This window comes from Hippopotamus amphibius, chromosome 10 (genome assembly GCF_030028045.1).
Source record: "Hippopotamus amphibius kiboko isolate mHipAmp2 chromosome 10, mHipAmp2.hap2, whole genome shotgun sequence".
Lineage (NCBI taxonomy): Eukaryota > Metazoa > Chordata > Mammalia > Artiodactyla > Hippopotamidae > Hippopotamus > Hippopotamus amphibius.
The window spans coordinates 87,494,724-87,518,493 of record NC_080195.1 but is presented as its reverse complement, the minus strand read 5'-3'; the positions used below and the strand labels follow the sequence as shown (position 1 = coordinate 87,518,493).

At 37.9% G+C, this 23,770-nt stretch overlaps 1 protein-coding gene and 1 pseudogene across 9 annotated transcripts in view; one reads left to right on the top strand and one right to left on the bottom strand.

The window, feature by feature from the left end:
- The window catches only part of LOC130829864 (cytochrome b-c1 complex subunit 7-like), a 188,026-nt pseudogene extending 179,796 nt beyond the window's left edge, over positions 1-8,230 (bottom strand).
- A 1,347-nt stretch (positions 8,231-9,577) lies between these two features.
- ROBO2 (roundabout guidance receptor 2) overlaps positions 9,578-23,770 on the top strand; it is a 570,793-nt gene continuing 556,600 nt past the window's right edge. For all 9 annotated transcript variants that reach the window (XM_057696195.1, XM_057696205.1, XM_057696199.1 and 6 more), the window contains exon 1: positions 9,578-10,308. In XM_057696195.1, the coding sequence (XP_057552178.1) occupies positions 10,248-10,308 (61 nt within the window). In that variant the 5' untranslated portion in view covers positions 9,578-10,247. The remainder of the gene's footprint in view (positions 10,309-23,770) is intronic.

The following is a 23,770-nucleotide window of genomic DNA, read 5'->3' as shown; positions in this document are numbered from 1 at the left end:
ATGGGAGGTATCTTAGAGGCCAGTCCCAGAAGAGCCTGCATTGGCCACATCTCAGTCACGTGATAATTACCTGCAAGGGAGCTGGGAGATTTAACCAAGCTCTTTGTGGAAGAAGGAAAGAAAATAATTCTAGGTTAACATACAGCATTGTCTATGCCACAACGATGGAGATTCATTAGTATACTCCAACACAATAAGTGTTAGAAACCAGTAAGACGCACACTGTGCCAAGTTCTTTAAAACCATCATTCGTATACCCTTCCGAGGAGGCACTATTTTAATCTTTGTTTTATGGTGGAGACAGTTAAGATCACACTGTAAGTGGTATAACCAAGCTTAGATCTGCTTGTTCCAAAGCTCTAGTTCTTAGCATGCATGGTCTATAATTTCCTCAATTAGGCATTTATTCATCATTCCCTCTCCCTCAGGGATAATGAAATAGAAATGCTACTTCACAGTTAGATTGGAGAAGACTAAAATTTTCCCAATGATGAGTGAATGGTTTACTTAAGAATATTGTAAAATCCCTGGAAGTCTTAAAATAAAGTGTTTTCATCTCTTTTTTGATAATTTAAACATGATTCAGAACCAAGGCTGGAAAATAGACTACCAATACCCCTGTAAATGTTGCTCCACCTTTGTGGTATAATGTCTTTTTTTTTTTTTTAAGAAATTTATTGAGATACAGTTAACAGACAATAAACAGCATACATTTAGAGTGTACAATTTGGTATCCCAATCTCCTAATTCATTCCCCCCCAACCTTCCTGGCTTTCCCCAGTTGGTGTCCATGTGGTTGTTCTCTACATCTGTGTCTCTATTTCTGCCTTGCATTTCCTCCTTCATAGTTGTTAGCATTTGCCTTGTGTATTGAGGTGCTCCTATATTGGGTGCATATATATCTATAATTGTTATCTCCTCTTCTTGGATGGATCCCTTGATCTTTATGTAATGTCCATTCTTGTCTCTTGTAATGTTTTTTATTTTAAAGTCTATTTTATCTGATGTGACTATTGCTACTCCAGCTTTCTTTTGATTTTCATTTGCATGGAATATCTTTTTCCATGCCCTCACTTTCAGTCTGTATGTGTCCCTAGGTCTGAAGTGGGTCTCTTGTAGACAGCATATATATGGGTCTTGTTTTTGTATCCATTCAGCCAGTCTGTGTCTTTTGGTTGGTGCATTTAGTCCATTTATATTCAAGGTAATTATTGATATGTATGTTCCGATGACCATTTTCTTAATTGTTTTGTTTTTGTTTTGTAGGTCCTTTTCTTCTCTTATGTTTCCTGCTTAGAGAATTTCCTTTAGCATTTGTTGTAGGGCTGGTTTGGTGGTGCTGAATTCTCTTAGCTGTTGCTTGTCTGTAAAGCTTTTGATTTCTCCATCGAATCTGAATGAGATCCTTGCTGGGTAGAGTATTCTTGGTTGTAGTTTCTTCCCTCTCTTCACTTAAAATATATCGTGCCACTCCCTTCTGGCTTGCAGAGTTTCTGCTGAGAAATCAGCTGTTACCCTGATGGGAGTTCCCTTGTATGTTATTTGTCGTTTTTCCCTTGCTGCTTTTAATAACATTTCTCTGTCTTTAATTTTTGTAAATTTGACTACTGTATATCTTGTTGTGTTTCTCCTTGGGTTTATCCTGCCTGGGACTCTCTGCGCTTCCCGGACTTGGGTAGCTATTTCCTTTCCCATGTTAAGGAAGTTTTCAACTATAATCTCTTCCAATATTTTCTCGGGTCCTTTCTCTCTCTCTTCTCCTTCTGGGACCCCTATTATGCGAATGTTGGCGTGTTTCACATTGTCCCAGAGGTCTCTTAGGCTGTCTTCAGTTCTTTTCATTCTTTTTTCCTTATTCTTTTCTGCATCAGTGATTATCACCATTCTGTCTTCCAGGTCACTTATTTGCCCTTCTGCCTCAGTTAATCTGCTATTGGTTCCTTCTAGTGTATTTTTCCTTTCAGTTATTGTGTTGCATATCTCTGTTTCTTTGCTCTTTACTTCTTCTAGGTCTTTGGTAAACTTTTCGATCTTTGCATCCAGTCTTTTTTCAAAGTCCTGGATCATCTTCACTATCATTATTCTGAATTCTTTTTCTGGAAGGGTGCCTATCTCCTTTTCATTTAGTTGTTTTTCTGGGGCTTTATCCTGTCCCTTCATCTGGTACAAAGTCCTCTGCATTTTCATTTTCTCTATCTTTCTGTGGCTGTGGTTTTCAGTTCCACAAGACAAAATACTGCTGTTACTTCTTGATACTGCTGTCTGCCCTCTTGTGGAGGAAACTATCTAGGAGGCTCGTGCGTGCTTCCTGATGGGAGGGACTGATAATGTTTTTTTAATGTGTGTGTTTGGTGGGAAGTAGAAAAGGGAGGAACAAAATAATAGGTAAGTAATAACCTGAAAGTAAGTGAGATGTAGAGACAAGCTAAAAAAAAAAAAAAAATCCCTCAGTGTTATATAATTTTCATTGACTCTGTCCATACCAATCAGTGCCTCAAACACTCTTGTTTGTCAGATTGCCAAAGGAAAAGATTGTAGATTTGTAGTCTTTGAAAAATGAAAAATTAAAGAATAGAAATTTGGTGAAACATTTCTCTCATTGCTAAAAAATATGTTAATTTTTAGATGCTCAATATGTCTTATATTAGCTACAATGTAAACATATTTAAATTTTATATTCCTATTAAGTATAAAGAACATATAGCTCCATTTGATTCGTTTCTATAGCTGAGTAAGTACTGCTAAACCCAGGGACAAGAGAAGAATAAGGATGCAGATGCAGAGAATGGACTGGAGGACATGAGGTTGGGGGTGCAGGGGGCGAAGGGGAAGCTGGGACGAAGTGAGAAAGTAGCATAGACATATATATACTACCAACTGTAAAATAGACAGCCAGTGGGAAGTTGCTGTATAATAAAGGGAGATCAACTCAATGATGGGTCATGCCTTAGAGGGCTGGGACGAGGAGGGTGGGGGGGGAGTCGCAGGAGGGAGGGAATATGGGGATATGTGTATAAATACAGCTGATGGACTTTGGTGTACCTTAAAAACTGGTACAAGAGTGTAAAGCAATTATATTCCAATAAAGAGCCAAAAAAAGGAACAAGTCATTGAAAATAAAGAAAGTATATTAAAAATTAAAACAAGCCAATTTGCTAGGAGGACCATACCATTTGTATGAAATTGTCAAAAACTTCACTAGTATTCTTCAATTTTAATAATTTGATTTTTGGATCCTTTTACATTAGTATTAGTAAATAATGGAAAAGAAAAATTACTCAGAAAACAAAAGTCACTGATACCTATACTGCTTTTCAGTAAATGAGTAATCAGTAGAAATTGCTTAAGAGAGACTTCGTATCCAAACTGAAATATTTGGATATGAAGTACTTTATATGTCATGTTATTGCTTCATTTGTAAGTTTGTTTCTAAACCTGGACTATGAAAACTTTTCCAGATATTTCACTTTTTTTTTAAGTTTTTCTTTTTTTTTTTTGATGTGTACCATTTTTAGTCTTTATTGAATTTGGTTACAATACTGCTTCTGTTTTATGTTTTGGTTTTTGGCACGAGGCACGTGGGGTCTTAGGCCCATGACCAGGGATCAAACCCTCACCCCCTGCATTGGAAGGCAAAGTCTTAACCACTGGACCACCAGGGAAGTCCCCAGATATTTCACTTTATTACTCTAGTAAGAGAATGTGTATTTACAGCTCTCATTTTTTGAAGTAAAATTATATTACCTAGACTCCCTGCTGGTATCTGACAACTAAAAACGTAGTATTTGTTGTAAAAAGACTTTAAGAACTCCGCAGGCAGTCAGACGTTATTTTATCAGGCAAAAATAAAATAATTTGGATATTGGAAGAAAATCAGAATCTGCTCCCCAACAGATTAGTTCTTCTGTATGACAGAACCATAGGCAGTTCAATTGGATTACATGTGTCCTTGGATTTATTCCATGATATCATTGTAAGAGAGAATAAGCAACTTCTTTTGAATATGAAGAATCCATTGTTAAATAGTCTAAAAGACAACTCAGTGAGCAGATAACTAAAAATTTGGATCTATAGGTATGATGAACCTTTTCCTAAAGCTTTGACAATGCCTTCTTCTTAAGAACAACAAAAGTTCTGTTTTGAATTTTTAAAAATATCTTCTTATTAGGATTACAGTTGTGTTGCTAACATTCAATTATACAAAGCCCAGATTGGAGCAGATAGACTTGGAATAGTTTGGCAAAAAATCAAAGGGATTTTCTTGGGTTCATGATATTGTGGTGTAAAAATAGCAAAAAATGTAGTATTTAACATCATTGAAATTAGGCTGTATACTAAAATTAGAACTTGGGAACTTTAAATAGAGATGATAAAATAACCAGCAAAAAAAGACCATGCAAGGATGGGAAGCCTAGCCTGTCATGGTCAGAGGCCACAGAGATAGAGGTGCACCTGTAAATAATTTATATCTTTGCGAGATTGACAGTTTTACTTATTTCTAAAAACACTTTCCTAATCTAGATGAGAGCTTATCTTCCCCACCAAAGAGCTACTTTTTAATTTATGGCCAAGGTTGCAGTTTCACAGATTACTTAAATGGAGGGGGGGTGGGCAGACAAACTCAGAATGAGGACTACTGACATTAAGGAAGTAAAAGCTCATCAGTGAACTCTGAGATACCTTTATATGTTTTTAAAATTTCTAAATTTTAAGGTATACACACTTACAGAAGTTATGCCTTGATGTTATTTATTACTTATTGTGATATTTTATTTAATCAAAAGCTATGTTAAGTTTGAAAGTATCACTGAAGTTTTCAATCAGGATAGAAAATGACTTTCCAAAATTGATTTTAATTGTAAAAAACAACAAATTCTTCTTGACTACAAATGATGGTATTAGGTAGAAAACTTTGTTTTTGTGAAATATTGCTACATTTCAGTCAACTTAAATCTCAGATCTCTAAAAAATGGAATATTTTAATAACTCCATGTAGTGTACCAAAAGTACTAATCATAGGTAGATACATAGACAGGCAGACTGATTACATACAGAGATGTATTAGTGAGTACTGAAAATGAATTGATTTAAATCAGATATTTAGAACATATTCCAGAAGAATATTATGCAATTTATTTTGGCTCCCTCAAATCATTTTGAAACAAGTTGGAGTGTAATTAAAAAAAATAACCTAAGAGCAAATGAGTCACTCTTCTCTGATCTGGATTTTTAATGCTTCACTTATTTTAATTGTCCTGTTTCCTTTTGTAGATAGTAACCCATATATTTCGTGTAACTGTGGTGTTTCTGTATAGTAAGGTAAGACAATCTCATATAGAAAAATTCAAACTGAACTGATAACAAATGGTCGTTTGGTTGTAAAATGATTCTTCAATTTTGGAAACAAAAACTGATTATGTATTTCTGTATGCTTTGGTGTACTGGATCTTAAATTAATCAATCAAAGCAATTTATTAAAGTGTTACAGCATTTCTGCAATGTGGAAGATATTTTAAAACACTTAGAAGCTAGATTTTGTAGTGATCTGGATGCAAAGGAAGGTTGCACTTTTTATTAATTTGGGTTACATATCTAAACTTCAGTTTTCTCATCTGTGCAATGGGAATAATATCAACCATATAAAGCTCTCATAGGACTTAAATGATTTAATGAATTTTTAAAAACTAGAACAATTCCTGACATATAGCAAGTGCTCACCACCTCATAGAAATTAAAATTATTATCATGGATCAATTGATTTGTTTATGTATACCAACTTGCAACTATAATGAGGGCTGTTGGAAAGAGTAAAAGAAAAATAGAATAGCGTTTTTCAAATTATACCACATCCTTTAAGAATCTGATATGGAAAAGAGATATTTAATATTTTATATCTTATATTGTACAGATTGCCTTCAGATGAGTATTTTATAGTTCTCCAGGAATGCCAGCTCAGAAGTGCAATCACAAAGAAGATCATTTGGTCACCTTATTCCAATTAGGTTAATTATAGTCTCTTATACATAGATGTCTTCAGGTGTATTAAAATATATATTTATCTAGTAGGCATATTTTAAGCACATAATAATACCATTCCAAGTTTTACATAAAAGGAGCCTAGATTTCCCTGTACATTTCTCTATTCAGCTGCTTGTTTAGAGAAGAAAAAAAAAACAAAAAGCAATTGCGATTTGGAAAGATATTGAAGCCAAGTGCCCATTTAATTTTCTGTATCTTAAAACTCCTAATTTGGTAGTGGGGTGCTTCATTGTTCTAAGCTATTTCTGGCTTTGTCTTAATGAAAACCTAAAAAAGTTTTTTTAGCTAAAGCACTGTGAAAATTGAATTTTTAAATTCTAGTAGAATGTTCAGGCTTTAAAGTTTTTCCTTTTAGAAAAACAGGAATCCATTTTTTCCACAGACAATACTCACAAAAAGTATGTTAAATTTAATTGAAATGTAAACTTTTCTCTAATACAGATCTTATCAAACCTCTCATAAGGTGGTATCTTTGTTCCCCTTGGACTTATTGCTGTCCATATTACATTTCTGTCTGTTGATTCTTACGGTAACGGTTAGTGTTAAGAGTTTTAGTCATAATCTTAAACCATCACTTGGTATGAGACTCTTATGTGTAAAGTCATCAGTTTTCCTTGGTTACATTTTATATCAAGTGAGATACTGACAAAGGATTCTTTTCAAACATCATTTGTGAACTTATCTTCAAGAAAAGTCACAAAACATAAACCCCCAAATTACTTTGTTACAGACATGATTGCATAATGTAGTAATGTATTGCAAAAAGATGGCACCAGACTGAAATCAATGGTGTGCTTCCTCACTTTTAGTAGGTAAAGTGTGAATGGAAAATGATGATGCTTGGTCCAAAATGCCAAATAAATATAACCAAAGGAATGTCTCTTAAATAAACCTTTTTCTCTATATGAGGTCTTTTGTCATACTCTACACAAGTACAACTTTCTGTGAAAGATGAGGTAACATTTTTCACAGCAATTGCTAGGTCATTCTCCTTCAACCTACTCTCCTCCAACTTCCCACACACACCCCTTCTGCCTCCAAGTGACTTTATAGATCACCTAAGGAAAGGCATTTGTAGATGGTAAGGCTAACAAATATGAAGTCAGATCTACCTTTTTCGCTCCAGATGAATAGCCATGACAAAACTCTTGCAGATGAAATGTCTCACTATTTTCCTTTCTGAGATCTATCTTAAAATTAAAGAGCTTTAAGTCTGTATGATTTGCTAATTTCTGCATTATTCTTAGGGAGATTTTACTTTCAGAATATTTTTTATTGTACCCAAGTAGGGAAATTTGACTGAGATAGGGATTGGGGGGTGTGGTGGTGATACATTATTTAGAGGAATGAAGTAGACTTTATAATCTCTGACTTTAAAGCTAGTTGGAATGCTTAAAATGAAAAATTTAAAGAATTATCAATTATTTGGCAATATTAAAGCTAGATAAGAGAGATGTGAATCCAATGGTTTTTGGGGTTTTCCATGACCACCATATCATCTAAGTTAGACTTGGTCTTTTAGGGAAAAAAAAAGCACGTGAACTTGTCTAGGCATCCCCCCCCCTTTTTTTTTGCATAGAGTGGTAAAAGAATAATACATTTAGAATCATTACTGTGAGAATTCAAGTGATTTAACTTCAGCACACTAATGCACATTTTTTAAAGCAACGAAATAATGTATATCAAAAGTGTGCTGAAATTACTCAGTGCTTCACAAGAGTGGCTTTTATTCTTTTGCAAGACTATTGCATTACCATAATTTTCAAGCAAGCAGAGGTGCCATCAAAACTCTGCTAATTACTTGAGTGTCACTGACCAGTTTTTTCTGAAACACACAACATCACATCCATAATAGGCAAGGGAGAGCTAAATTGAGTGGCAACACCAAAATATACCCCCAAACAAAGGCTCCTCTTTAAACTGCTTCACAAGGCCACAAACAGAAAGAATCTTTTCTAATATTTTCCAGTAGGGGGAACTAAAGACTCACCATCCAGCTTTGAGCTGGGCTCGGGAACCTGCTTGAGTTCTTATAACCCGCCTTGTAATCAGCCGAACAAGCATCAAACAGCTAGCTACCAGCGAGCCTGTGATCACACGTGGGCCGGGCCACACCGGCCACACTGGCCACACCGGCGGCAACCGCAGACACTAGCATCCCTTTTGATCTAACGTGGCCTGCCTTAATCATCCCGGTCCTGAATGGTATTCACTTGGTGGGTTCTGCCTTAATTTTCAGGATTTTGTCATTGGGCTGGAATTCAGCTGATTTTGAGCTTCGTTAGCTCAGCTGGGTTTTCAGCTTTCCCTGATATGATACTGTATTTTCCGAATTTCCTATCAGGGGTGCTAGTCTTTGGAGGGTAAGAACTTCGGGTACCGGCCCCCGTACCCAAGCTCCCTGATCCCCACTCTGTATCCTCCATTCTGAACTCCCTGGGATCCCTCAATCCCGTGTCAAACTCATCTTTGAGGGATCATAAGGCAACTAACAGAAGAGGGGATGCTACCCCTTCCCCCTCCTCCCCGGGATTCCTCAGGGGGCCATAGATCTTGGCTAAAACAAGCCAGTGGAGGCTACAGATTTCTGTACATCTCGCCCCCCTCCTTTTTTCTTGTGTCTTTTTAACGACAGAGAAAGCACCCCCACACAACCTTTCCGCTCCAAAAAGTGGTTATATTGTTTCCTTTCCTTTTCTCCCTCGCGCTCAGCTTCTCATTTTGCTAAAAGGTGAAGAGTGAATGTTTGTGTGATTTTAACGGGTAATGAGGCTGCGCCCTGGGTCCTGGAGGATGATCTTTTTCCAGAAAGCGCGTGCATCTCCGGCAGACGGAGGGATGAATAATTAGGAAGGGCTTCCATGAAATCACTCACCGAGAAAATTACCTGCCCATTAAACGGGACGCGGCGAGGAGCAGGAGGCCGGAGCCCACCTCTCCCCTCCCGAGGCGGCAAGGAGGGGGGACGAGGAGGCGCAGAGAAGGGGAAGGAGTTGACCGGTGGCCTCGGCTCCGAATTTGTTAATTTCCGTCCCGCTAGGATTCTCGGCTTTCCAGCTCCTCCCCCCCCTGCCCGGCGGGCTGGGGCCCCCTGTGCGGGCGGGTGGCGGAGTGTAGAGGTGGAGGCTCGGTGCACCCCCTCATCAACCCCCGCCCCCCTTCCCGGGGCCGACTCCAAGCAGCTTTCATTCCTCCCCTCTCCTCCCGCCTCCTCGCCTTCCCTCCGCTAAGTCCTTCCACCCGCGGCAGCTGCAGGAGGAGGCGGACGCTCCGCTGCGGGGCCGCGGGCGCAGCGGCGGCGGCCGGACCAGGGGGACGGGCGGCTGGACCCGGGCGGGCGGCTGGACCGCGCCTGGCAGCTGGACCGCGCGCTCCCTTGGTCTCCCGCTCTTGGGCTCCTGGGCCCTACCGCCCCGCTCCGCTCCTGCCTGCCGCCGCCCAGGTTCACAGCCGCTTGGAGGCGGCACCGCGGGGGGTGGCCGCAGCCTCAGCCCTGCCCCTCTATCCCTGCCTCCCTCTCTCCCTCCCTGCAGCCCCACCACGTAGGAGTTCGGATTCTCCACCCTACTCGTCCCGGTTTCCCTTTGCCTCTCTTTTGGAAACGAGAGAGGTGGAGCGAGGCAACGAGGTTGCAAAGGAGAGGCCCGCCAAGTCGGCCCGCCTGCAAAGTGTTGCTTTGACACATCCTTATTATGGAAGTTAAGTGAAAAAACTCTGGACGTGGAGCTGCTACCGAGACGGAGACCAGGGGAAAGGAAACCAGTGGGCAGGCCAATGTTTTTTCGGCAGCGCGCTGGCAAGTTTGTGGAACACTTTCTAGGAATTAGGTCTTTTTCCTCCCCCTTCATCTTCTTGACTTCTGAAGAAAGAACTTGGCTTTGGATTGCCATGGAGCCTGAGGAGAGGGGGTTAGACACACTTGAATAATCCCTCCGGCTGGGCTGAATTCGTGGGAATTTAGGAAGCCTGCGTGTGGAAATACAGCAGCCTTTGGAGTGCCCTCCGTTCATTTGGATGGATCTAAGTGTGCCCCATTCAAGACCTCTCCACTAACCCCTTCTGATCTTGCCATTTGTTCTTCCTGACTTTAATTAGCAGCTAGGAAAGTCTAAACTTTGGACCTACCTCTTTTTTTGATACTTATTTTTGTACTTTTGCTCTCTGGGATTGGTTTCTTAAACAACCTGGATCCTTTTTAATGTGTCAAAATGAGTCGGCTGATGTTTACACAACTACTGCTCTGTGGATTTTTATACGTTCGGGTTGATGGTAAGTTACAATGCTTTTATCCTCTTTCCCCCGCAAAACATTTCTTTCTGAGTCGGATGCGGGCTATAAATAAAATGACATTATACCTTTCCGTCCCTCCTGGCCAGGCATGGGGGCTTTTGGGGAGCAGAGGTTTTATCTTTTGTTTCTAAACTGCTGCGACTGAAACGTGTTAGGAGTCACCTATTGTTCTAATTTAATTAATTGAGGAGTTCGGTAATAAATGATGGGCTCTCAGTTTTGTTAGAAAAAGAAATATGAAAGTAAATCTCTTGAACGAGTCTGATACTCTTGTGCTTGCTCTCATTTTGGGGTTTGCTCTTGTATCTGAACTTTGGCTTAGAAATTCAAGTGAAGTAAGTAATAGACACCCCAATGAAGGTGCAATGGATTAGGAATTTGAGATGGTATCTCGGGGATCAATGTGTATCACCTGTGTCCTGGTACGTGCTCTCCTAGCGTGGTATCAGAATGAAGATTTAGATCATAGGGAGAAAACTGTCAAAAGTAAGACTGGGCGAGGCTCCAGGAAGGGGGAAGCAGAAGCTGTGGGCTGCCTGTGGGCACGGAACACTCAGCTCCGTCCCCAGTGGCAAACACAATGGGGTTCTGAAACAGGTGCTATAGGTGTCTCCCTCTAGGTTGAGTCAGTCTGTCAAGCAGACAGCATTCTGCCTCGGATTCTCCTGTCTTTTGTTCAAATTTGGTTTCCTGGGATATTTTCACAGGATGTCAGTTTCCTGTGGGAGGATTGCAAAATCTTTTTTTTTTTTTTTTTGGTAGCTCTTTTGGATGACTAGTGGAAGTAATCATTAACATGCTTTTTTTGTTTGTTTGTTCCAAAGAAGAAAGTCAAAAAAACATTTGGTGTTAACCTTCTAGCGACTTTTTCACATCAATGGGAAGAATTGGTCTAAAGAGAAGATTAGAGCATGATATGTTTGTCTGCATGTGTGGATTGTAGTACTTTAGATTTTTAATTACTGTACTTGTAAAGAATCTGAGGTGTATGGGTCCAGATATTTGAGCCATTATAGTAGCTTGCTGCTACATAAACTTTCTTCCAGAATTTGCATTGTGGACAAAGTCATTATTTGAGACACTACCAGTTTTTGCCTGCTTGTAGAAGCTAACTTTGTTCCTGGCAGCAGCTGCTGCTACTGCCCAGAGCCTGATGTATCAGACTCAAAAAGGAAGCCTTTCTATAAACATGAGGCAATACAGATGAGTTTACCTACTGTCAAGCGGCTGTTTTCAATCGTGGACTACATGAGTACCTATGCCCCCTAGCAATGGTAGGCAGGGCGTTCAAGTGGGCACACTGCTTTTTTCTTTTTTCCCTTCTAAGTCGTAGACGTAGAGGAATTAATCACTGTGAATTATACTGTGGCAATATCTCTAATCATATCTAATTTTTCACCAGACATTTTCTTTTTCAATATATTTACCTTTATAATACATTTAGATTATGATAACAAAAAGGTTTTGTCCCAAGTGTTTTGATTATCACAATAAGAAGACTTTGATATAACTTTTTGGATAATATATCCTCACAAGCCGTGAATTTATCTATTTTAATACCAGAAATGCATTATAAACTATATATTAGGCTACAAAAGTATCACCAAATTTTTCTTTTTTTTGAGTCATTGTATAGCTGGGAAGAATACAATTAAATTGTTCAGTGGAAGTGACAGAGGGAATCAGAAGAGCTTGGTGTTACAGAATGTAATTAATGTACCAGGGTGTTTGGAGATATATGAAACAAATGCAATTAACCAGCTTGCTGGAACAGCAGTAGCAAGACATCATTTCTCCCCTTCCCTCCCTCCCTCCTATCCTGGCTCCCTCCCTCCTATCCTAGCTCCCTCCCTTCTTTCCCTCTCTCCCCCTACCTTGCCCCTCCTGTCCCACAGATACACCCAGGACCCTGTTGTGATTTATAATTATATGATAAGGGGGTAGTTTGTGTCTGGGCAATAATTGTGCAGCAAAATTCATAGTAATGTAGTGAAAAATGCCCAGGGTTGAGGAGTTGAAAAGGTAATAGTAAATTCTTGTGTGTGAAAGTAGTTTTTGTGTTTAGCATATACTATATCCAAAGCAATGGAAACTGTGGACACTTACTGAATTAGTATGTAAGTCATACGTTTGACATTGGATTGCTTTTGGTTTACTCCCAAATGATGATGGCCCCTCCACGGGGATTGTTGAACATTTGGGATGTAGACAACACTGCCCTCTAGGCTATTTCAACGCACTGGGGTTGTGTATTCACATATATAATGAGAGGGTTGGTTTGTAGGCTCTCTAAGCTTTCTTACTTTTCCAGGGTTCTGTGATTTCTGTTTACTTATTATCCTTCTTAGAAGTGTGTGCTTATTCTCCCCATGAATTTCAAATTTAGAGAAGCTTGTACCATTTTAAAGATATACTGACTCTCCTTGTGCTAGACACAGAAATTAATTTTATTCAGTGACAAATGATACATAGATTTGCATTGAAATTTGCTTGGTGGGTTATTTATATGTGCATTTTTATAGTATATGAAAAATGTTAGAGTTTTGCATCCTCATGGAAGTTATGTGCCAATATTATTTATGATTTTTGCATATCTTGTGTCTGTAGGAATACGTCGAGAATAAATATTAAGTTAGTTGAGAACTACAGGAAAACTTTTCTGTTTGGGATGTAAATAAAGATTGTCTCATTCAATACAGGTTAATTAACCAAATGCAGATTTTTCTTTACTGTTATATATGAGAATATGTATTGAGTTTAGCCTTTGTTCTCCAGATTTTCTTTATTTTTAAATAAGAATATGGTTTTGTAATCATTTACAGGGAACTAATATGAACCATCACAAGACTGTTGGGTTGCATCTGTATTCCATACATTGTGTTGATTCCATAATTCTACGATACAGGTGGAAAGATGTTTTTAAGATGAAGATAGTTTCTTGCCTTTAATCCTTAACTGTTTTAAAATGAAGATGGTGCATGTGATATTTGGGGAGATAAAGATGATACATGTGCTTAGTGAAGACAGAGAATCTCACATAGGTTTATGCATTTTGCTAAAGTGCTTCTTTCAGTAATGGGCTCATTATCGTAGCCATATGCAGTCCATTTCAGAACTTAAATTGCATTTAAGTAACCTGGAATTTCTTCTTGCAACTATGCACTGATATCACGTTTGAATTGGCTTTGTTTGAATAACCTTTGATTCTAGGCAACATGTGGACCATAAACCAAAAGGATTTCTTAAAACGTAGAAAAAAGCGTATTTTAAAGATAAAAAGGTCATGATTATATGAAAAAAATAATTCTAGTCATCGCATCCTTGAGCAACCTGTATAAAATAGTATCTTTGCTAATAAAAATCTGGATATGTAAGCAGATTGCCTACATTTGGATACATATATAGTAATGAAGGGAGCTTATGTATGTAGGATGGGTGTGTCCAGTAACATCTGCTTCAGTAGTTCCTGCAATCTGTAGGAGATATTTATTTATTTACTTCCTATGTGCAATTTGGTTTTGGAAGAGTTAGGAAAAAAAAGATTTTCCTTTTACTTATTTCTCGTCCTAGTTCTCTTATCTTTCTCCTGCGCCTCCTGTACCCCCTCCTCCTCTTCCTTCTTCATTTCTTCCTTCCTCTCCTTCTCCTTCTTTTTTGGACACAGGGATTAAAGAAATAATTGAAGAGTGAAGAAAATAGGTGACAGTGTTTCTTGGATAACAATTTAGAAAATCTGCATTTAAAGGAGATACGTTAATAGTGTTTTAACTTTGGATATACCCAGTTGGGGTCTTCACTCATCATTTTTCTTTTACAATCCTATATAGCTTGATGCAAACTTATATAGTTCTTATTAGAGTTTAGGCAGACAGAAATCTACAGATCTGAGTTCAAGCAGAAAGTTACAGAGTGCTATATTATAGATTTATTTTCAAAGAGAAGTATTGTTATGTTTCTTATAGTGTTTCCAGGTATAGACCTATCAACCTAAATCAGTACATTGATGTTGATGATTTTCTTCTTCTTTTAAATTACTGAATAAAGCATGAATGAATGATTACATAAAGTCCTTTAAGGGGAAATTTCCATAAACTCTTGCAATGTTTCAGCATAATAGAAATCGAATATAGCATCTAAAGTATAGCATCTTCACCCAAAAAACCCTGTCTCTAACTCAAAACAACATTGGAGTAATCTAGGCCTCAATCCTTAGTGTTTTCTCCTCTATTTGCACCTAATCCTTAATATCTTTCATCTGGTCATGTGGGTTTTAAATCCTTCTTTATGCTGATACTGCTCAAATTGCCCTAATCACATGTGGAAGAATGTAAGTTCCATGAGATTAGAACTTGACTCTTCTATATACCGTTGTATTTCCAGTGCCCATACATCACTTCACATATCCAGCTGACTACATGACATCTTTGCTTGATATCCAATAAGAATGTATCAAACTCAGATGGTAACCACATTTGTTGTGGTGATCATTTCCCAATGTATACAAATAGTGAATCATTGTATTGTACTCCTGAAACTAATATAATGTTAAATGTCAATTATACCTCAATAAAATCTTTTTAAAAACGAATATATCAAACTTAAGCCAGGGATAGAATTTGCTCCTCTTTCCAGTCATCTCCAGCTCAGGAAATGGCATCACGATTCAGTTTTTCATGATGCAAAACTAAAAATCATTTTTGACTTGCTCTCATACCCCACAGCCAACTTGTTAGTAAATCCTTTGAAATATACCCTGATACCTACAGTTTTATGTGTTTGTGATTTTTTCCCCCAATATTTTAATGTAAGCAGAATTGTACAGCAAACACTCAGCGAATTGTACAGTGAATTGTACAGCAACTTCCCACCTAGATTCTATCATTATTTTACTATACTTAGTTGCCACATATCTATTTATCCATTCCTCTAGGCATCTATTACTTCATCATATTGTTTTGATGCATTTTCAAATAGATTCCAAATGTTTCTTACTAATTCAACCACTACCATCCTGGTCAAAACCTGGACTATTGGAATAGCCCAATAAATGATCATCTTGCTTCTGTTAATGTCCTTCCAATCCCCACACCTTGCCCCATCCAGTTAGATCTCCACCCAGTAGCCACAGGGACCTTTTAGAAGCATGTAAATAAGATAATGGCAGCTCATTGTTCAGAAGCTTCTCATGGCCTCCAGTGAGAACTCTTCACCACAGTTTACAGAGCTCTTCAAATTCAGATCCCTCACTGGCTCTCTGACCTCATCTGTTCATACTCCCTACTGGAACCTAGGTTTAGACCTTTCTTTTTGATGTTTTATTTCTGACACAGGGCTTTTGCATTTGTTCCTTTGTTCTTTCTTCCACCTGAAATGAGCTTCCCCAGATCATTGCATGGGTGAGTCAGTTGATTTAATGAATCCCTATCTAATGTCATCTCTTCAGATGTATGCGCCACCTTATGTAAAACTGTTTTCCTTAAAACACTATTGGGCTACCCGCTTTACCTTAGTTTTTTCTTAGCGCTTATCACATCCTGAAAGTGTGTGTGTGTGTGTGTGCACGCGCGCGTGCGCACACAGATGTATGTGTATGCGTGCCCATGCTCGTGCATGTGTTTGTATAAACAACCCTGAAGGGACCGACCTTTTACCCTACTTGCAAGCTGAGACGTTAGACTGCTACGACTTTATGAATGCTGGCAAAAGATATGAAACTCCTGGGTCACAGATGTTGGATTTCATTCGCCAGGGCACAGCAGGCATCATGCCTTCACGTGTATGCAGATTTACCTTTCCCCTGAAGACCCTTGGGGCAGTGCAGTGCGGCCCAGGTAGATGATGCACACCTAAGGGGTTAGCCTCACAGCTGAGGAGCCCCGAGCTTAGGAGCCAGGATATTTTATAATGGGCGATAAGGAAATCTGCCTAACCTTTGGCCTGGAGGGAAACATGGTCTTGACTGTATTAGACAGTAAGCAAATTTTTCTGCTGTTCTCAAGGGGGACCATCTATATTTTAGAAGACTGTTTGCCATGTGCTATGTTAGTATGTTTATGTCTGCCGCTTCCACTGAGCTCCTGGGGCATGGGCTTATCTTTGTCTATTTTGTTTACCTGTGATCCTCCAGTGCCTAGAGCACAGGACGACACATAGTAGAATCAAGCATGTGTTGAATAAATGAAAATGTGCTTGTGGAGTGCTTTTGAGATGTTTATTTTCATGCCTTAGCCCAACACATGAAACGTTTACCATTTGAACTAGGCTTATTTATCGATTTGGGGGGGTGTGTTTTTGTGTGTATGTCTCTCTCATTCTTTCTCTCTCTCTCGTTATCAAACATGCATATTTTGACATCAATGACATCATGATTTCTGATGATTTAATATTCCACCTTTCACCTGGCAGGAGATAAAGAATTGACTCCTTGCTTTGATAGTTCTCTTTTCTAACCAAGAGTATTTTCTACAATGATGGTTTATATGGTTGCTCCCAATTCCCATACTAACGCTGTTGTGTGTTTTAGCACACTGCTGAGTGGTGTGCATGTTTTGATGAGGCATTCCTTCAGATGATTCTAAGGTACCTTAATAGGACACACACACACTCATCTGACTAAGGAATGTTGACTTATACGATGACATCTAGTCCAGAAATTGAGACTTTTCTTCACCTTTAGGGCAACTTTTCATTTAAGCTTTAACAACAGGTAAAAATGATTACTTTCTTTCAGGGATAGAATTAAAAGATATACTCAGGATTTGGCAGGTAGGACCCTCTTTATAGACCTACTTTTGATTTTAAGAAAATAACTCTAAGGTGGCTTAACTGGAAGGTTTATTTTTAAAAACTGAGATAAAGGCAAACGTAGACATTCTCTAAATTTTGCTACTTAAATATTTCCCCCCAACAACTTTATTGAAATGGTTGAGATATAATTCATATACCATGCAATTCCCCCATGTAAAGTGTACAATTCAGTAGTTTTTAGTGTATTCAGAGAATTGTGGAACCATGACTAAAATCTAATTTTAGAACTTTTTGTCATCCAAAAAAAGAAGCCCTGTATCCTGCTGCTCATCTACCATTCCTCCCCGGCCTTAGGAAGCCAGACACTAGTCTACTTCCTGTCTCCCTAGATTTCTCTATTTTGGACATTTCATGTAAATAGAACCATACAAGATATGGTCTTTAGTGACTGGCTTCTTTCCCTTCATCTAGTGTTTTCCCTTACATCCTGCTGTAGTGTATATCGGTACTTTGTTCTTTTTTATTGCTGAATAGTATTCCATATCATTTATCCTTTGAATTATCAGTTCATGAACATTTAGGTTGTTTCCACTTTGGGGCTATTATAAAGATCGTTGCTATGAACACTTGTGTATTAATCTTTGTGTGCACATATGTTTTCATTTCTCTTGGATATATAACTGGGGTGGAATTTCTGGGTCATATGGTAATTCTGTGTTTAACCTTTTGAGGAACAAGACTGTTTTCCAAAGCAACTATACTGTTTGACATTCCCCCTGGAAATGTGTGAGGTAAATATATTCTTTTAATTCACCATGGAAAGAAAATGTTGAATGGCCTTTATGAGTTAGATATGATATTTATAGTGAAACAATTTTATATGATAATAATATGCTTTACGTTTCCAATAGTCCTAACATCTAATCCCTTCAGTGACTGTCTTCTAAGTCGTCTCTTCAGTTGCCCTGTAAAGTTTTACAGATGAAATTAACCCAAATTGAACCTGTCACTTTTAGCAGAGACTTCAACAATACTAAATGTAAATCACAGAATAACATCTCAGAGCTAGAAGTTTCTTTGCAGTTATGTGGTGTAACTCTCTCATTGGTTGGACAGATGGAGAGCTGAAGCTCAGAGTTTTTATGTGCTGTGTCACAGAGCCTGTTGCTGCTTAGCGGTAGAGCTGAAACTAGAGTCCAGGGATTTTTTTTTTCTCTCTATACCATGCTTCTCGTGAAAGACTATTTCCAGTTTCTCAACCCTGGAACTCCTTAATAAGAGTTCCAGGCTCTTGTCATTGACAATGACCAGCTGTTTTCTGAACATGTCAATAAGGGAGTTAGCTTAAGACACCTTGAGGTCATTCATTTGATTCAGCACAGGCGTATTGAGCGCTTGTTTATAAACAGAGCACCTTGCTGAGGGCTCTGGGAGGAAGGTAATGAAGTTAAATAGTTCCCACCTTCAAGGAGGTGACTCTTCAGAATATAAGATAACAAATATTCAAGTCACTGAAACGAGAGTAGTATCTGGCAAATGTGGGGGAGGGGGTGTTGAAGGAACACACAACATACACTGGGAACTCAGAGAAAGAACAGGTGATTTCCAGCTAGTGCAGTCTGGGAAAGGTCAACAGCAAGTGGGTCATTTAAAGTGGGCCTTAGAGGAAGAGTGGAGTTCTAATAGATAGAAAGATTGGAAATTGCATTTCAGCAAAAGGAATAACAGGGGGAGTGGCATGGAGGTGACAAAGGTCTGCTAGGGGAAAGGCAAGGGGTCTAGTTTCATTGTAACACAGTACAGTGGGGAAGAAGTGTAAGATGATTACTGAAAGACAGTCAACAAACACTACTCAGGAAGTTAGAGCAAATGATTTAATCATTCTCAGTGTCCTTATCTTTAAAATTGGCATGGTAATAGTGTCTTCTCAAACAGCTGATAAGAGAAATAAAAGAATACACACACACACACATATATATATATACACCTGCATGTGTATATATATATAGAATATATGTGTGTATATATATATGTTATCATATATAGAATTAGATGTATGTATATATGTAATATATATCTGTATGTGACATATATATGTTATATGTGTAGAAATTATATTAAAAATACTCTGAACAGTGCCTGGTACATAATAAACCCCAAATAAGTGTTATTTACTATTATTTTTATTATAAGTAGTGTTTTTATACTATTGTTATTCTCTTCCAAGTATGGCGTAGAAGTAAATTTAAAAGGACTTTATCAGGCTAATTATGAACTACATTCGAGATGCATTTCATGATGATTTTCACATAACCTTTCAAGCATGAGTCTTCAGATGACTGAATAAGAACTTTTGTTGCCTCTTAAGGGGACTCATCTGTGGCCACACCTATGCAACTGTGACAAACGTGCTATGACATGTACGTTTCCATTGCATCATGTGCTGATTACAGAGCAAATGGGATTCCCAAGTGAGTGGTATTATCAATGAAAGGAATAAACAAGAGAGGCAAACTGCAAATATCAATTTGTTAACAAACAGAACATGCTTGTAAAACCCTGTATTTTGGTTCGTGTTGACTGATTTACATTTTATTTTTTACTTGGTGCTTTTGATATAAAGCACCATGAAGATAAATCTTGTAGGAGACAAAGTTTTCTAGGTTCTAAGTAAACACTTATAGTATAGAAAATTTTTAAAATATTAACATTCAGTCTCCACTCAACATTTTCTTTCCTGAATAGCCCACTTATCTTTCTTTCATCTAGTATAGACATCATTGATTCTAATACTTTTTCAGTTATCCATTAATCAGATTTGCATATTGAATGGTTGTGTATATCAAGGATAACCAGAATAAAGGAATATCACTGCTATTGTGGAAGGGATATACCATGGGTGTCCAGAAGCTGTGGACTCTAGTTTAAGCTTTATCACTAATTAATTACATGACTTTATAGATTCTTATTAAAAATAGATATTTGACTGTGTACTCTCCAGTGTCTCACTTAGCCTTAAGTTCTATTTTTGTAAGTCATTTAGTTAAATGTCCTATCATTTGCATTCTGTTTGAGTACACTTAAAGGGGAAAATTTATCCTGAAAAAAATTATCCCAAACTGTAAATGTCCATCTTTGAAAATAATCACCATTATGTTCATGCATGCATGGGGGCTATATTTTGATGTGGGCTTAATGATGTGAATATGGATGTTTGTCAAAATTCACTAGTCTTATGATTCACATCCACTTTCATTCATTAATGACCAGTGGTACTTATTGTTTCTTTACAAATAAATGGGATTAAAAAAGGTAATACTTAAAAAAACAGTAGTCTTAAGCCAATGTACTTATTAGTTTATGGCCACTGTAACCAGAACCATATGTCACATGGCAGTTTCAGCTCAGGAGAGGGTTAACAGCCACTTCTTAATTTCTGTTGTAAGAGTTGATATGGGGTCTCTTCCCCTAGTTTTTGGTCCCAAGCCTTTTTTGGAAATGAACTGGAGAAATGGAATATAACTCAACTCAATCATTACACTGCTTTTCAAGTTTAAACAAAGAACAAGGAAACCATTTGGAATGTAAAGGATTTGTCCAAGACCTGTGCAATAGTTATAAACAATTAAAATGTTAATAAGTATGCTTAAAAAGGCGAGAACTTTTGACCTTCAAAAAATTAAGTCAAGAGGTTTTCTTTATAAAGAAAAGGTTATAAATTTTATAAATCAAGGCCGTACTTTAGAGTTTAACAATATATATTTCCAAATACTAGCAAATGCGTGAATACAGTACACTAATTGGTGAAGGCACGTCTGATAGTTATAAAACATAATTTTCAGGGTTATAGTAAATTAAGGGAAATTCTGGATGAACCCAGCAATAGGCATTCTAAGTTGTTTTTTTGTATCTTTATTTTAAAGTGAACTGTAATGTATTGTCAAATAATAGTGTAGTTATTGAAAACTGAGTTAACTGTTGACCTATTAAAATTACAGCAGGCATTTCAGCTTCCCCACCTTAAATGTGCAACAGCTTGTCCATTCTAAAACACCTTTGCATGTCAACAGCTATGACCAGAAGCCATTACCCATATGCCAATTATGTGAACCCTCCCCAGCTGGATCATTGTTTAGAGGCAATGCAGAGTAAGAAGAGTGTAACCTTTCAAAAAGAAAGTACCTGGTAACCTAATATTCTTCAGCATTTTTTTCATCCAAAATGGACTGTGAGGAGTTAGAACATTGAATTTGATGGTTTGAGAACTACAAGGATGAGTCAAAAATTATCTGCACTCTGGCTGTAGAATTTCTACTATAGCCAGAGTATGGATAATTTTTGACTCACTCTCGTACTTTTCTTTGATGCAATGATAATCTCAAGAGTTTAAAACTAACAATGAAAAAGTATTTCCATGGTTCCTGAGCCCTGTACTCACACATCTCCAAGCTGTCATTCAGTTGAGGTTTGCACCCTCCTTCTCACAAATGCTGTTTAATAACTTCACCAGAAAAGAAGTGCTAACAGATTCTACTGGGGAGTTCCTCACTGGCTATCCTGAAAATATGAAGGTGATTTTGTAGCTAAGTATGTTTTTAAGTGTTTCAGTCCACCTTTGTGATTTGAAAGCCTGGATAATGTCAACTTATAATACAAAATGAAAGAAAAAAGAATGGGAAAAATGTGTACAACATGTGGGTCCAGAATTTGGGCAAAGATACCTTTTATCCCTCCACCCCATACACACATGGCTGTAAGATATGAATGCACTTCTGAGTTGTTTGATGCCTGCCCTCTACTCACAATCCAACAGACAACTTTTATCTTGTGAAGAGCATTTCCTGGGCTATGAATTATTATTATACTTTTCTGTTAAACTGTAACACCTGTGATGTTCACCGGTTGGATCTTATGAAACTCTCCAGATTTTTCAGCTGCTCAGTAAAACTGTCTCATCATTAAATTCCAGTTTTCTTTAACTTTTCAAAAAGCGGTTTTTATCTTTCTAAGCAGCAGCTAAACATGGCATGCAAATAAGACAACTAGGCAATTGCTTTTACAGCCTATCTTTCTCAGGATGCAATTCTAAGCTTTCTGAACTTGGGGCACTATAGGAGTTTATGCGTAATCTTTGCATTTGAAATAGTCCAGGAGGTGCAAGGATATACCTGGGAGAGGCAGCCTCTGTGAACAATGAGGGATGTGGGAGTGTTGGAAAAGTGCAAAACTGAACATTTGAATGAAATGAATTGGACCAGCATTTGAAACTAGTAGAGTGGACAAGCTGATATTTAGTTCTGTGGATTGTTAACATTCACATAAAACAGAATTATTTAGCATTTACTGAATCCTTTTTGATAATCAATTTGGGATCAAATGGAAAAGAACATGTGTCTGGCTTTGTATGACCCCAGATTCTTCCGTTTTCCCTTTGAGCAGATGACATGCCTTCTTTGCTGACTGATATTGGTTGCTAGGAGAAGTGCACTGGTCTGGTCCCCTCTTATCCAGCAGTAAAACTAAAGAGTGTATTGAATAAGAGAAAGAGAGGCGGAACACAGTACAGGCCATGAATCATGACTTGTCTCCAATATGTCCACTTCGCTCCCATTTTTTTCCCCTTTAAAACTTTTGTTTTTACCAATGATGCTTTCTTTCAGCTGCTATGTATAATCCTTTTGGAGCCTGAGGGGAAGAGGATTGCTAAAGGGAGGCTGTGCTGCTAAGAGTCCACTCAGAGCCATAATAAAAGCCTTGAGAGTTATTCATGGGGCCACATTAGTGAGAATGCCCTACTCAGTGAATAGCATCAGTCAGCTGCCTTTGAAATCGAGTGATTAATACCTTCTGTTTTTAATGGAGGGGAAAAGGCAGACAAGAAAGGTCTTCATACTACTTTGGCTCTTTTGCAAATTAGATCTTATACATTGTCAACGCTTTTGACAAAGAAGTTGCTAAATTTTCAATACCTGCAGTAGTCTTTAAAAAAATAGTGTTTCATGAACTGTTAATTGTGGCTACTGTCAGATACAATTGAAATGGTACGAATGTCCCAAATGAACACTTATAAAACAACCCGTTAGTCATTCTTATATTTTGGCAATGTTTTATGATGACCATCAAACTAAAAACATGATGTTAAGTGATTATATTCAAAATGTTGTCTACGCTGATCTATTTCACAGCATCCAAATCACATTTTTGTTTGTTTGATAAAGAAACTAATTACAATACTCTTGAGATTTTAGAGAAGCATCTAATGAGAAAGTGTTAAGGGTGGCAGGTGTTTGTTTCCCATGAGCACTTGGATATAAGGGACAGTCTGTGATTTACAAAGAAGTTGTTATATATTGATACTATATATATGTTTATATCTATAGGCTAGTTTAGCATAAGGGATTTGGGATGTTATCATTATAACCCATCCCTGTTACCTCTCTGTATATACTTTGATTGCATTGGGTACATGGCATAGTTCAAACAGAATTGCTTAAGGTTTAGGAAGCTTGCCAATCATCTGAAGTGCATAGATAGAAAAGCTTCTGGGTTTTGGTGCCCTGTGTAGGCAACTAGAAAATGCAAGCTGATGCTTCTTCATACTGTTTTTGAGCATGATTCTAATGTCATCCAGGCTGTTTATTATTTAGATGGTAATTTAAGCCAAGCCTCTGTGTTCTTTTAAAATTACTCTCAT